The 15,433-nt window shown below is 43.9% G+C and overlaps 1 protein-coding gene and 1 long non-coding RNA gene across 4 annotated transcripts in view; one reads left to right on the forward strand and one right to left on the reverse strand.

Moving 5' to 3' along the window:
- Positions 1-15,433, forward strand: part of TMEM132D (transmembrane protein 132D) — a 260,656-nt gene that overhangs the window by 235,127 nt on the left and 10,096 nt on the right. For all 3 annotated transcript variants that reach the window (XR_008819574.1, XR_008819576.1, XM_056325404.1), the window contains exon 6: positions 14,573-14,778. Coding sequence is in view for 1 of the 3 variants with exons in the window: in XM_056325404.1 (XP_056181379.1) it covers positions 14,573-14,778 (206 nt within the window). In the remaining 2 variants the exon portion in view is untranslated. The remainder of the gene's footprint in view (positions 1-14,572; positions 14,779-15,433) is intronic.
- On the reverse strand, positions 114-15,423 carry LOC130142931 (uncharacterized). The gene is made up of 3 exons (XR_008819577.1): positions 14,654-15,423; positions 13,794-13,904; positions 114-194 (listed from the first exon to the last, which is right to left on the reverse strand). It is a non-coding gene; the product is annotated as an uncharacterized LOC130142931 (long non-coding RNA).

The following is a 15,433-nucleotide window of genomic DNA, read 5'->3' on the forward strand; positions in this document are numbered from 1 at the left end:
GATTTAAAAACAAGCATATTGGGCAGTCAGACCCCCAGCCACGCCAATCTGCTGCGACGCATGCAAGCACGGTCACAGTCCGACCTCCGTGTGTCACATCTTACCCGTGTTGCGGGTGACGAGCTCACAGCCATGTGCCATTTTGCAGTCCAGCGTGGAAACTCATTTGTCTTCAGTTGTCCAGAAATAGGCAACTGGAGGAAGAGAAGGTCATGTTAGTGCATCGAGTGAGGACAGAAATCCCCTCATTACTCAGCATCCTCGCCCACAACTCCAGTGCGGAAGGATGCTGTCTCCCATTTCAATGCAAACTTTGTAGTCACTTTTATAGCCAGCATTATTTGGAAAACATTTTCTGGAATTTCAGCCTGTCCGTGTTGGCTGATGCCAGCTTTCGACTGGTACTTCTGTATTATGGCTGCTGCTCTGCTGTTGGAGCTCAATCCTGCTTAGATATGCTTCTCTGAAAGTGCTTTTTGGCTTAAAAAGGTGTAGGTCTCTGAGAAATTGTTCATGCTTTGCTGTTGGATTATTTTTCTCCAGTCATTGCAAGGTGTTGGCCAGCTTTCCAGAGCATGGCATGCATGCATGCATGAGTATATGCACATTGCAACAGCTTTCTCCTTTTTTTTTCTAAGTGGTAATGTTGGGTATCTGAATATTTGCCAGAGGAATAGAACTAGACTTTGCCTGTGCAAACTCAGTATCAGAAAGAGGACTGAATCTTTAAGACTCTTTGAAGTCATACTATTACCAAGATGAAAATCTCTTTTTCCTTGTAGCTTTAACTTCCAAAGCCTGCCATTGCTACACATATTTAATCTTCTTTACCCTGTGTTGGAGTGACTGAAATGCAATGCCCTTGCTCAGGATGGTGTCTTAAGTTACACAAGTAATTTCATCAGCATTTGGTCATTGTTCTATTAAGTACCATCTGAGACATGGCTTAACTCAAGGAGTTTCCTGCAGATCTGTACTTGTGGGACACTGAAGTCTGAGAGCACCAAAGAGTTCAAAATCCTCTCCTTTCATCTTGGCATTCTCTTCTCGCTGCAGGGTCTTTTCATTCACTTCTCCTGTGTGGCTCTTGCCTCCTTTAAGTCTGTGGAGGTCTGGTCTCACACTTGGCGTAGGTCAGGTCAGTTCTCAGTGGTGTCCCTAATTAAAATTCATGTATAACCCAGGACTCTTTAGGAAGAAATTAGAAGAGCAGTACACTTCTTGTTTGAGGGTGGAAACACTAGCCCTTTAGGGTAGGATGATTAGAGCTGACCAGAGTCAAAGAAAAGTCTGTGGTTTGGATTAAATCCTTGAGCAGAAATACTGCATCCTTAATCCTCCAGACATTAAGGTTGTCCTATGACAGGTGCTGCTATTGTCTCCACTTAATGGATGGAAAATGGCAATACTAAAGACGGGCTCCTTGAGTAGCCAATCCAGTCTGTTGCTGGAGGGCTAGAGACGTGCCGTGCCTGTGATGTCTGTGGCATGCTGTCACCTATGGCACTGAAAAGCCCAAGCTAGTGAGTCTGCCCAGTACTGTACTCTATGGAGGAAGGTATGGAGCTAATTACATGGGCACAGCACTGTGCATGCATAACTATTGCTTTTAGTGCTCAGCTGGTTAGATATGTTGTAAATCTCCATTGATCTCCCAGCTTGAGGGTTGGCGTGCCCATCGTCAGCCCAGGTGCACGTTGCAGACATGCAATTGGGAAGGCTTGGCGCAGGAGCCCACATAAGCAGGTCTTCCAAATTCCATGTGACTGCCTTCACCACTCTCCTGTCTTCCCTCCTTTCTGGCTGTTTATTGTCAAGAATATAGGCCAAACTTTATAATCCGCTTGCAAATGTCAAAGTGTCATTTCTGAGTCTTCGATAACCACCTGTCGCTGCAGCACGAGCTGCATAATTAGAACTGACAATCCCAGTCTAAAGATTTCTTGGAAGCTGGAAAAATGAGAATGTTGTCAAAAAAGTAGAAATGCTTCCAGTCTGCAGTGCAGTGATGGAGATGAAAGATGAGTGAATCCAAGAAGGCAGAGCATATATCAGCCCAGTGCCTTTTTCTAACTAGAAGTCCAAAACAGTCTGTAAGGATTTACATTACTCTTAGAGCCTTAAAGAAAACGTATTTTAAGCTGGCTTCTCTATTTCTCTCTCTCTTTACTGGACAAATCAACACCAGGTTTCATAGCAGTCATGCTTAAAGCCACAGTAAGGGTGCTATTTTTTCCATTTTGTTCATTTTTTAGTTTTTTAGTAGTTTTCCATTAAAATTATGAAAACCTTTTAAAACAGGATCTTATTTTTTCTAACAGAGAAAAATTTAATTGGAGGCAGTGTTGAATCATACTGCGTTCTCAGTTCTGAGTAGCAGATAGAGATCTCAGAATATGATTTGAATTTTTTTGTAGATGGACAGTGACTTTCAGTGGCCTTTAGCACTCATATCTCAGGGCAGAAAGTAGTCAGCTGGAGAGGTAGGGATTTCTCTTCATTAAAAGATCTATTTGTTAAAAACTCTCATCTTGGCCAACACTGGGAATTGACCTAGGAGCTCAGTCTGAAGCAGGAGAGCTAAATCCCACAGCTCGCCTAGCTGTGGGATCTTACCCTGTCTGTGCAGCAGGGTGTGCGGAGGAGCTGCAATACTTACTACTCAGCACATCACGCATGCTTCACTTCCAGCCCACCTACACCCTCAAAAGCAGCATATATGTAATAGTCATTTGAATTTGCTTATGAGGTATAGCTCTCCTTTGCACTTGTACAGTATATCAAAAATGACCTGGTAAGGACAGATGAGAAATGACTGGAAGTGTGTCTCAGGATAATGAAAAGGAAAACAGGAGTTCTTTAGAAAGACAGGCTTGTTAATGTGAATGTAATATATGTGATGGCAGTGCCAAAAAAAGAAAACTTGACATAGCCGATGGAAATAATGTACTATGCAAATATGGCAGAGATTCAGACACTTCAGTCCTTATATCTGCCTATGTGGTTATGCTGCAAGGGTATCACCCAAAAAGATAAAAGGGACCATGGCTACTGAAGCCACGAGAAGCCATGAGGGTGGCAGCAGCATGCATGCCAACGGCAAAACCATGGTGCTCCCACAGGCAGTGGGGCCAAGGGGACTCCTCACTGCGAGACCAGGCTCTACCCTAGTTTTGAGTAGCAGGGTACTGTGGTAGGAGAGCCCTGGGATTTTGGGATTCCTGTCTTTGCTGGGTCACAAATGTTCTGTGAACCTTAGGCATGTGATTTGATCTCTGTGATTCAGCTCTTTATCTCAAATAGTAAATTAAAGTCGGGTTTTCTGCCTTGGTCAGATGTTGTAAGAGCGTTATGAAGGGAACATCACTGGGTGTCAAGAGTTCTCATCTCCTCTGTGACTATAAAATGCTGCTACAATATGTTAAGGAAACATTTTTAGGAGGAAGCAGTGTTTGGCTGTGGTGATTATCAAAGGTGAATAGCCTCCACATTGCAGAAACCATGCTGCACTGAGGAATAACCTGTTGCAAGGCCACAGCAAAGCAAGATGTGGGATCCTCAGTGGTGGATGCCAGTGAGAGCCCCATGTCCACTCAGCCCAAACACAGAGGGGGAATTCAGAGAGATGTTCATTTGGGAGTAACCAAGGGCTTGAGCATGTATGAAAAAAAAGTTTCCCCCATTAGGAAAGACTTAGTAAACAGTCAGTGTTGTAGTCCACCTGTGCTACCAGCACATCTCCACCTTATGAGACAGGGACAAGCCTTGGTCTCTGTGGGAGGACAAGCCCACAGCTTGCTGCAATAAAGGAGACATTTTGGGAAGCTGGGGTGCACAGATGAGAAATCTTTTTCATGCAGGTTCTTTTCTTAAAAGAACCTTTTGCTTTTGTACAGAACAAGCAGCATTCCAGTAAAATGTTTCTTTTAGCATTGATGTTCCAGCTGTATGTTTGTTGTTCTAGCAGGCAACTGGGAATGGCATGCATGCTTTCTGTGATCAGCATGTGAGGACATAAAACACATACCTGGTACATTCATTCAAATAGAGATTTGTTGCTTAATATAGTACAGACAGGTGTAAAATCAGTAAGTATTACGGGAGCCAATAGTCATATATTTGGCCATTTGTGAATGAAAGAAAACAGTGAAAAAAATTCGATGCCTTCAGCTGAACTGCATGCTGGATTGCCTGTGGAACAGAAAGGAGCTAGCAGAGATTTCTGGTTCCTATAAACAAGGGGAGTATGAAGTATAGTGGATATGTTAATTAGATGCTTCACACACCTAGTTTTACTGTCATGATAAGTATAGGCAAAATCAAAGTTACTGACTGCAGCTTAATGCTGCTGCTTGTTTAGTTTCACAGTCTGGGTCTGAAACCAACGTGCCAGTGTGCTGTTGGGAGCGCTTCCAGCCCCAGCATGCTGTGAGAGCCAGGCAGCAGTAGGACTGCTCCACACCAGCGCTGCCGGTGCTCCTCCGCCAGCCCTTTTTGCATGTGGGGAGATTCAGCATCTCCTAAGATCCTTCAGCTGCCCTGGGATAATATAGGAGTTGTATGACATACTTCGTCTTCCCGTATATTTGGTCAGATTCACATTGCACGCAGTTCTGTCCCTTTTCCTCTCAGCTGCTCCCGAAGGTGGAGGTTCCCGCATACGGTATGAGCAGCCCTTAGAACAGGCTATTTCAGGCTGTGTGCATCTTGATTACCTTCCTCTCCACAGCGTTGCTTCACTGACTGGATCTGACAAAGGTAGAAGACTGACCGTCCCCTTTACAGCACGGTTTCAGTGTTTAGTCCATCTGATTTGTCACATTCTTCATTGGCTCTGCTTCACTTGGAAGTCAGATATTTATTACCCAGAGAAAAACAAGCAGCCTTTTCTCCTTTCTTTTCACATGCAAAGTTGTTCTATTGTCGTTACTCCTCTTTAAGCTTTACTGGAAGGAGGGGAGAAATGCCATTCTCAGTTTAGTAATAAAAAGCTTGGGGTACTGGCTATATTTATCATTCTTCTCCCCCCTTGCTTGGATGACTGCAGTGAGTGATTACAGAGTGCATGTGGTTCTCTGATCAAGAGAGAAATAGGAAGGCGTAATTTGATGTCTGCAAGAAAGTCTTGTCACATTCATTACAAACAATTGTGGCTTCTAAAATCTAAGGCATGAGGTGGTGGCTTGAGCCCAGCAGCATTCTGGCTAGTCGTCAGACAGTACTTACCTGTCTAAAGCTCTCCTACGTGACAGTGCTGACATTTCCGTGTCCCACTGATTTAGAGGAGCAGATGCCGAAGCCATGTCATCCTTTTGCCTATCCTGTGCTGACAGGATAGCTGCTCACTGAATATCAAGAGCAGCAGGTGGGCAGGAAGTTGCCACCTTCCTTTTCCAGCTGGAAAGCAGGAATTGCAGCCTAGCCAACAGCAAATGAGGGATGGCCATGGCAGCAAAAGGAGTAGATAACAGCAGGAGTGAATGAAGCCATTTGATTTCTCTGTGCATTGCCTGCTTGCCAGGGACATAGTTATTCTCTATGCCACATCCTACAGAACTGTGTCATGCCCTCAGTGTGGCCGTGATCGACTGCTGGTGCAGGTGAAAAAAGTGAAGGACTGTCCTCTATCTACATATGAATTTTAATCAACAGAAGGTTGGTTGATACAACAGAAGGTGTAATCCCAGCACCTGAGCTTGCTCTTGTCTCTTTTAGATCAAGCTTTGCAAAATCCATGTAAAACAAGGGGATACTATCTTTGTTTTACAAATACAGCAAAGGGAGATTAAAGGCCAGATTTGTTAAGGAGATTTGGCTACAAAACTCACCTTGAGCTCAGTGGGAGTTAACACTTCAATATCCTTGAGAGTATGGATCTCAATAAATGACACATAGTCATCTATTAAGTGTGTGATGGAGTGGGGAATTAATCCCACACTTTCGGAAAGGTTGTTCTGTGCCTTTGCTTTCCTTCCTGCAAATGAGAATAGCACTATTCATTGCACTGAAGGTACTCCAGATTTCATGTGATTGGATTTTAATTGAGCGGAGTTTCATTGTGATGGTTTTGTTTTGATTTGTGGCCCCAGTTGATCACAGTTTACTGGGGAAAATTTGGCAGGCTGTATTCAGTCAGAATTTGTAGTTCTGTAAAACAGCTTCATGAAGTTATGCTAATTTACTTGGAATGTCATCTGACAGAAAAAGGAAGAAAAGGATGCTAGCAGCTTCCTGTTGTCTCAAAGAAACAGCTTGTTTTGACATTTACAAAATGAAATGTTTTGATTTTTCATTTCAAAATAACTTTTTTCTTGATGTTATGGTATTTTTACATGATGTTAATCATTTGAAATTGAAATTAAATGGAATTTCATGCCCCAAAAATGAAACCACATGTAGGTGTCTTGAAAGCCCTCATGAAGTGATGCATTCATCCCCCAGGCAGCTCTACTGCCAGTCCCATGGGAGAGGAGCCACTCAGCACTGGGAACACATCATCCCCAGGTGGCTCCTGGCTGTCCTGAGCACGGTGGCTGAGTGGGGACAAGGAAGAAGCTCTTTGCAGACTGCGGGTAGCCCATAAGCAGACACTAAGTCATAGATGAGGACAGCATGTACAGCGGCTTAGTAATGTGTCCACACGTGACAGTGTGGCAGCTGCTCTTCTCTCACTACGTCCTTGAAAAATGTATAGATTCTGTGCAAATCCCCGCATAGGGATAAATTTGACTGTTCCTAGTAGTGGAAGCAGGAGCAAAAGCAACATGAAAGGGAAAAATCCACCAAAATCTTATACACCAAATCTTGATTTAATAAACCAAAAGGTGATTCCTGAGAAGAGACTTTTAGGGGGAGAATTTATCAGTTAGTAACACCAACATGCTGCAAACATTGTGTCAGATCCATAACGTTCACTAAGGAGGTATTAAACTTGCAGCTAGGATTGGATGTTTGCCCAGAATTGTAAGTCCTCTTAAAATATGCCATTGCATATTTCACTCAGGCATATTTTTCTGAGGATAATATATTGATGTTTGCCACAAAGATGTAGAACAAACTAAGAATTATCTTAGAAATCAATTGGTATCACAGTTCTCTTAATTGATGTGCTCTGTGATGGGCTTCCGGTGGATTAGTGCAGTAAAAAACATTTTTCATTTACACAGGTCTCTGCTAATATCTGTCTGTTGCTGAACTTCCTCTGAAGCAGTGCTAGGTGTGCTTCCATCGTGACACTTTGGAGATGCCTGGCAGGAAACAAGCTCCTAAGACCCTTAGAAAGCAAGGGGGATGTTTGAGTGAAAAAGCAGATACGGTTGTGGGTTGCAGTATTTTTTGGTGTCATGCTGCAGTAGGAAAACCACAGCAGAAAAGCATGGACACTCTGAAGATGTGGGCCTTCGAAGTTCAGAGCACCCGCTGGTTTTTCTGAATCTGCAGAGTTCAGATGTGTCACCTCCTCTGAAAAAGGCACAACCTTTCTGCACAGGGCAGAGAACCAGGTGCGGAGGAATTATGAGGTATGAAGCCTTGTTTACACAGCTCATCATTTACCAACCTTGAAAGAGTTTTTTCAGACTTTGGCAGATACTTTAAGACTCACAGTCAAAATTCAAAATATCTAAAATTAAGAAGACCTTATGCAGTGTAAATCCCCCGAATGGAGAAAGCTGACAAGGTGATGCTAGATTTAAAATCTGACTGGAATCCAGTCGCTAAGGTTCAAGCCAAGTCATTCTTCTTCCAGCAGGTGTGGAGCAGCCCAGCTTGGGATATTTACCCTGCTGAAAGTGTAAGTCCCTGAGTAACTGAGGAACAGGAAGAGCATCCCTGAACTTGATGTGATAGCCATTTGCCTTTACTGTTTCTTTCTGGGAAAATAAAATAAATAAATCTTTCTCTGCCACACAGGAGGTGCTTTAATTATTTCTCAAGAGCAGCTGTTCAGTGGTTGTTCCTAATTCCAGAAGCATCCAGAGTGGTTAACACATCAGTTGCTGTCATCAGATCTGAGGATGGTGATTTCTTAACCTCAGGGTCCTCAGAGAATCCCAGACTAGGACAGGTCCCTTCTTGAGGTGGATAGTGAGTTTAGTGGTGATCTACCCGCTGTGCTACTTCTTCATTATAGTCACTTACCTCTGCCTTCCATAATTTCAGGCAGGATTCAGTTATCACAGTAACAAATCTCACTCCAACACTTCAGGTTAAGCATGGGTGATTAAAGATGACTCCGCCTTCCCTGAGTGACTTATAAGGGACTTACAGAGCTAATAATGGCATCATCCTTATGTACCCTGATACACAGCTTGTGTTCTGGAGTCTTTTATAGCTCAAATGAGCTGCTTTTGCTTGGTTATTTTCTTCCTTATTCATTTTTAATGGTTATAAGAGACTCCTCCATTCTTATTCTGACAGTAGTGATTTAGGCAGGACTCATGAACATAACTTGCATTACTAAATATCACCATTTATGCTGGTAGACCAAGGAAAATGTGTGCAGTGCTGAATCAGAAGAGATCCCATGAGCTTGCCCAGGTGGCAGGGCTGTGTTTAAAGTGTATACTATAAATGGAGAGTGCTTGTATGGGGGAAGGATCACTTACAGGAACATGGACTGGGGACAGAGTCCTAGAGTGTTTCCGAAATACAGATGTTATGTGGAAGTATCAAAGACTTACTTTCCTAATTGACCACCCCTGAAATTTCTAAACTAGAACTGGTCCAGGTACATCTTATTTTCAAAGACTTACTAGCTGTGACTTTGTGAAAAGCAGTTTCCTGTGAGGATTTTACTGTTATCCCATGGGGATTTAATAATGGTAATGAGTTGGGGAAAGACTGTTACAGCTGTTTCTGAGAGCTAACAGTGAAATGCTGGGTACCCCTTCTGGGAGTTACAATGTACATTCCCCTTTCCCTCCCTCCTATTAGATCTTTGGATTCTTCTCAGCCCAAAGCTAACATGGATTTTATGGGACCAGAGGAATGGTCAGCCACACAAATTCTTATCTACCCTAGACAGCCTCTGCAAAAATGTAATGAGAAAAGCAGTAAGATCCTTTTAGGAAAGGGATGGGAACAGTATTCTCTGGACAACTGGATACAGGAGGTCAGTGATAGGGATCATGTGTGATTTGAGGGTGCTCTTGCTTCTTTCCATGGCTTTCCCAGGCTGGCTGAAGTCCTGCTACTACAAGGCTTTGAAGAGTCTAGTGTTTCCTTCCACAGATAGTCTGGCAAACTGTGAAATAAAGTAAGATAAATTAAGAAAAACTTAATTTCTCTTGCTTTTGATCACACCTGAAGAGCATACAGAATGTGGGGTGTTTTAACAGACAGCACTGACTTCTTTTCAAACAACACTGGCTTTTTAGGTAAATGTAAAAAAGAAGCGCCTTGGACCAGCAATGCCCCCCTCCTTTTCTGGTCAATATGTGTTTGCCAAGCAAACGGTCCTGGGTTGAAGTGGCACAGCAGCATTACCTTCACAGCTGCAAGGCTACCACCTGAGTTTTGGGCTCAGTTTTGGGGTACCCGATGTACAGAGCTGCACGTGGGGCTGAGGAATGTGTATGTACAGCATGGATTTTGTGGTAGGAAGCAGCAGTGACTTTATTCCTGTTTCTGACAGTAGGGCTAGGGCTTTGGATTAAATGCAATGATGGGCACATTTGAAATATTCCACCCTGCACATTTTGTAGCACTGATGGTTGAACTCGACATCCAGCTTGCCAGAAGCCATGTCTTTGGTATGTACCTGGCACACTTAGAAATCTCATTCCTAATTCTGCGCTGTGCTGGCAATAAGGGACGGACCTCTGACCTCAGCTGCCCTGGCACACAGATTAGATGTGCGTGCATGACGCAGAGGAAGCTGCCTTAGTTGTTCACAAATGTCAGGAAAAGGTGGAGCTGCAGGAGCTGAATGAAACACAAAGCACTTTTGTAACCTACCAAGCGCATGCCCAAAAAAGCCATTCAGACCCCAGTCCCCTCAAGAGATAAAAGTCCGCTGTACTGAATTTCTAGAGCATCTTGTGAGCACCAAGTACAGCCTCCCTTAATTAATGTAATTCAGCTCAGCATAGTTGTGTGAAAAGCTCCAGCGACACAAAGCCCAGAAAGGTTTTAGCAAGGGAGCGCAGCACCAGAAGGGTATAATGGCGTTATAATGTCCTTGAATTACGGTGGCCACAACACAGAGAGATATATTCCAGCAGTACGTTAATAGTAAAAGAAAAACTACTCTGTCTCTCCTGAGCCCTTCCTTGTCACCTCTACTGAAAACTGGAGTTGCCATCCCTGAGATACCAAAACTCAAAGGCAGGAGGAAAGGAAAAAGAGATATGGGTGAGAGTCCCCAGATTTTGGAAAGGAAACAAATGAGGTTTCCCCCCAAACTGCCCACCTTGCTCCAGCCCCTTTGTAGTTCCTATCGCATTTTATGATGTGTTTAATAATTTTCAGAAATCTGTGTTTTGGGACCAAGCTTTTGCAACCTCATAGGTTCCTTAATACCTAACTGTCGGGTAGCTCTTGGCCGATTTAGTACAGACACTCTCTTCCGTTTGCAGACTCCTGCACACACATCTGAGGGTATGTGCAGTCACTCCATTCATGCATTTAATAAACTGGGAACCACAGCCATTTCTGTTGTATGTGGCGAGGCGTGTAAAGCAAGAACAGTAGTACAGGAAGGAGGGTTGGTAGTTAAAGGCTGTTTATAAGAATTAACGCTAAAGAAAAGGAGCTGCTTGACAGACTGAGGAATTGAAATCCGTTACAGATTGAAAAGGAGACGTGGGCTCAGAACAGGCAGTGGCAGCAGAAGCTCCTCTGTGCTGCCCCCACCAATGTTAACAGGGGGAAGCCATGCGAGGGGGTACCCGGTCACTCTCTCCGCCCCGAGGCTGCCAGCTGCTGAGCTGCATTTGATGGGTCTTTGCTCATGTGTATATTTGTCCTGCAGATGCTCAGCTGAGTCCCATCAAACTAATTTCACAAAATAGCCACTCATTTCCAACAAACAGCTTAGAGAACTAATCTCAAAAGAGGCAGAGAAGCTCAATTTTTCTTCTTTCTTGACATCTTTTTAGTCCTCCTGTGTTGGAAGATGAATGGTTCGGATGTGTCTGCAGTAACACAGGCATGCCTAATCTGCCTTTTTATTGATGACCTGTTTCTGAATGTCCTGGCCTGATTTATGAAAATGTACTGTACTTTGCACGATGTTTTGATGTTGCTTTGTTAGGACTGCATGCAAACTGCAGCAGAACAGTGATGCTTATTCATTCCAACAGTGAAGGGCTGGCTGGGAACTGAATGAGCTCATAGTTGTTGCTGTCTTCACTTACAGAAAGGGAAACGGGAGAAAGCGGGTATCCCAAGTGTAGTCATTCTTTTCCTGACCATCAGTTTGTTTTATAAATCATAATCTTGAAAGCACAAGGTCATGGTATGTATTTAATCATTCATATAGTGGGCTTTTAGGGATGGATTCTTTTTTTTTAACTCTCTGTAGTAAACCCTGATAAAGTTGGAACTGAGGTCTGTTTGCCTGCCAAATTTTGTTTCCCTTTTTATTGCTTGAGCATTAATGAATTTAAAATCTCAGAGTGTGATTCCCATCTCTTACTAGCATAATTCAGCAGTTACCCCTATTGCCTGGGAGACTCTCAGCCTTGTTCCATTCCCTGTGTGCTGAACTGCTCTTCACACACACAGAGAGTAATAAAAATAACAGCAATATCCCACCTGCGTTACCTATCTGTGCTTCAAAAGCCACTGCTCAGACAGTGAAGCCAGTAGGAGGATGTTTGGCAGGTCCCCAGCGAGAAGCCCTGTTGCAAGTGTAGAGCAGTGGGTGCACAGGGGAGGCAAGCGAGGTCTGCTGGGGAGCCAGCCTGCAGGAGCTCAGCACTCTGCTCAGCAGAGGACACTACGGGTGGTTTGGAAACATCCTTCAACTATAACTTCAGAAATTTACCTGTTACCTTAAATCACCAGGAAGTGTTTCAGTCCTAGGTTGATCACTCAGTGGGAAGTTTGGTTGCCTGATATGTTAATTAGCAAAGATTCACAAGTATGAGGTGTTGCTAGCTGGAAGCAGAGGTGGTGAGGAAATCACATGGAAAGCTATTTACCTGGCCCCATGTGCTACTAAAAATCCTTGTCTTCAGGCTGTTTGCTTGTACTTGTAGTCCAGCCTGCAGAGCACAAAGACAAGGGAAGGACCTCAGGGCCATTAGCTCCCAGGCTGAACATTTTCCTTGGAGCCACTGCAGCCTTGATCTGTTGCCTCTCAGGCAGAAGTCAGCACTTTGAGACTCTGTCCAGTTTTTCTTCTCACTGGCATCCCACAGAAAAAGAGGAAAGGTGGAAAGCAGCCGACAGAGCTTACTAACACACGGGAGAGTTGTCTGATTTGAGAACAGCACTTAAATTACAAAAATGCAACAAGGATAAGTGCAATGTCAGCAAGGAGTAGACACTTTCTGTCGCAGCACTCTCCAAACTATCAAGCTGCAACAAGGTCTTTTACCATCTCATACCAGCACACTCTTCATGCTAGCCCCTCTGGTGGCCCGGCCTCATCCAGGGCACACTCTTTGTTCTCTTGCTTCTTCCTCGGCTGCTCTCTTCATTGGCTGCCCAACCACTTAACTTAACCAGCCACAGCTGCACCTTATCTACATCGGCCAACCCGCCGCCCCTGAAGCCAGCCCACAGTTGTATATTATCAATGTTAATTAACCCAGCTTCATTCCACTACAACTTTCCACTTAGAGAAGCAAGGTACGCGTGGCGTGGGAGAAGGAGCAGATGCACCAGGCACTGCCCAAAGGTCTTCCGAGTTGCCGCTTGTCAGAATGGCTGTTAGACATTGCAGGTAGGAAGTATGATGCACTTCTCACTCTGAAAATATTATGCTCACATTGCTGTGCCTTCTGCAGGGATGCAGGAATCATGTCTGCAATCTTGCTGCTGCCTAGATGCGCTGCTCCCAGAAGGGGAATGTGCTTATGCTTCCAGCCTTTCCTATAGCCATTTCAGCAGGCTCACATGAAGTTTTTCCCAGAGTTTTGCAGTCTCCTCTTCCTCAGCTCAGCCCAGTTTGAATCAGCATTATGATGAAGTGCATATTATATCAGTGCCACAGCCGGGACTTGTCTGTGCTCAGCTGGCTGCAGTGAGGTCCTTCCTTTGTGTTGCATACCCCCATGCTTTGAGGCCTTTTTGACAGCAACTAGGTTCTGTTGCTCTGCAGCACAATGAGATTGGATCCTGACAGGAGCTGTTAAGAACTGCTGTAAAACATGCTAACATGAGAATATCCCAAAAAATGTAATTCTGCCTGCAAATAAACTCCTTTCTTTCCTGCTGAAACCAATGGCAACTATAAGATTTTGCCCTTAAAACGGACATTGCTTACCAGAAAGATACTGCAAGAGTCATAGTAATACATTTTTGGTACGTTACCTAGGCTCAGACAAGCAAGGATGGCAATGGATTTGCTATGGATCTGTCTCTAAGGGGGGGTTGTTGTTTGAAGATAATAATATTAGGAATGCAGATTATGCTACAAAAGCTGGTGATATTTAAATACGACTTAAATTAATTTAGCATTTAAACAGAAAAGTAAACAATGGCATTGAATTCAGATGAGGATGAGACTTGGCAGGCCTGCCTGGTAATAGATTGTGAAAAGAGTTCAGGATTTTAGTAGATCTTTCCTTGAGATCTTCAGAACGGTAAAGTGGTAGTTAATAAATTATTTGACATGTACTTACATATTTTAACTAGCTGTAACGAACAGGTCCTGTCAGGTCACCTGGATCCTTGCAATGGCTGCTAAATTGCTTGAGTGAGATTTAGTAACTCAGCAATACTGATGTTCAGAGCTGCAGGTAATAAATGAAGTGACATCAGGACCAGCTTGAGCAGAACATTGTGTAAGACCTTTGTGAGGCTTGCAGCAGAGATGAGGCTGTTTGGCCCCAGTGAACACCACTGGGCCTCAGTGAGCTCTTCCCTGTGATCAGTTTTTGGTTGATGTGACCACCCCAAGCCCTGGCACCTGTAATGGGACTCCTGAAGAACACTGTCCCAATTTGGGATTGACTAGATAGTTTTGTCCCCTACTCAGTTCTTCATGCAGGCAGTTACCTGTTCCTCCCTGCAGTATGTGGGGCTGCACACAGAGTAGAGAAGGATAGCAGAGTCTGACTGAGCTCTGGGAAGAAGACAAGAATGCTCTGTCGGTGCCATTATATTGGGACAATCCTATTGCTGGAGTGGGAGTGAAGGACAGAAAGAAGCTGTTCTTTTATCTTAGATTCTATTGGAAATGTTTACAGCACAAAAAGCCTGCCTGATAAAATTATGCCAAATTATACAGGCTATTAATGCCATACTAGGCACCTCTCCTGCTATTCCTAGCTGTCCCCTGAACTTGGAGCTAGTTTAAAACTTTATCCTGCCTCTTCCTCCCACTCACTTTCCCAGCATGTGGTATACTTTATAATTTGTGAAGAGGCTCATTATTTTTTTTCCTTTCTCCTTTTTTCAGGTTTCTGACAGATGTGACTATGTCTTTGTCAATGGGAAGGAAATGAAAGGCAAAGTGAATGTCATAGTTAATTTTACTTACCAGCATCTGAGTGCCCCTTTAGAAATGACAGTCTGGGTTCCTCGTCTCCCGCTGCAGATAGAGGTCTCTGACACAGAACTAAATCAGATCAAGGGGTGGAGAGTCCCCATCATCTCTAATAAGAGGTAGGTTTCATTAGAGGATGCTCATTACAGGCTGTGCACTTGCCAAAGACCGGTAAGAGCCAGCGAATCTGAACATGCTCATTTGGCCTTAATGCAATTTGGGTGTAAACTTGACGGTCGCCAGACATTTATTCAACAGACTCCTGCACTGGAATTAGGAGGGAAATGGAAACTGCAGGTTGCGTGATCCTACATTGGAAATAAATTCTCTTCTGTAGTGCTAGGGACTGAGGTGGAAAGAGCCAGTTGGTTGAGTTAGGCGGGATCAGTGATGAGGCAGCAGGAAGACATCAACAATGACTGGCCCTGGCAAGGCTGGTCATTCTCCAGCCTGGTTCACAGGTCCTGCCAGTTCATTTATTCATTGTCAGTGGTCACAATTAGTACGTAGTTGTTTTGTACCACTGTAGTGTACAGTGGCACTGATCCAGGACACTGATGCACGACAGCTTTACAAATTCTGTCTGTGCCTATACATCAGTGGCATGTGAATGACAGGACAGAGCACAGATGTAGGCATATCTAGACTGTTTGTATCTGTTGCCAGTGTCACGAAGAACAAGAACAAACTGATAAAGTAGATACTTGCTATTCCCACCCACCACTGAAGACACCATTTATTACCAGGTGTGATTCTGTTAGTATCACAGCAAAA

The sequence above is a fragment of the Falco biarmicus genome, chromosome 1, assembly GCF_023638135.1.
Source record: "Falco biarmicus isolate bFalBia1 chromosome 1, bFalBia1.pri, whole genome shotgun sequence".
NCBI lineage: Eukaryota > Metazoa > Chordata > Aves > Falconiformes > Falconidae > Falco > Falco biarmicus.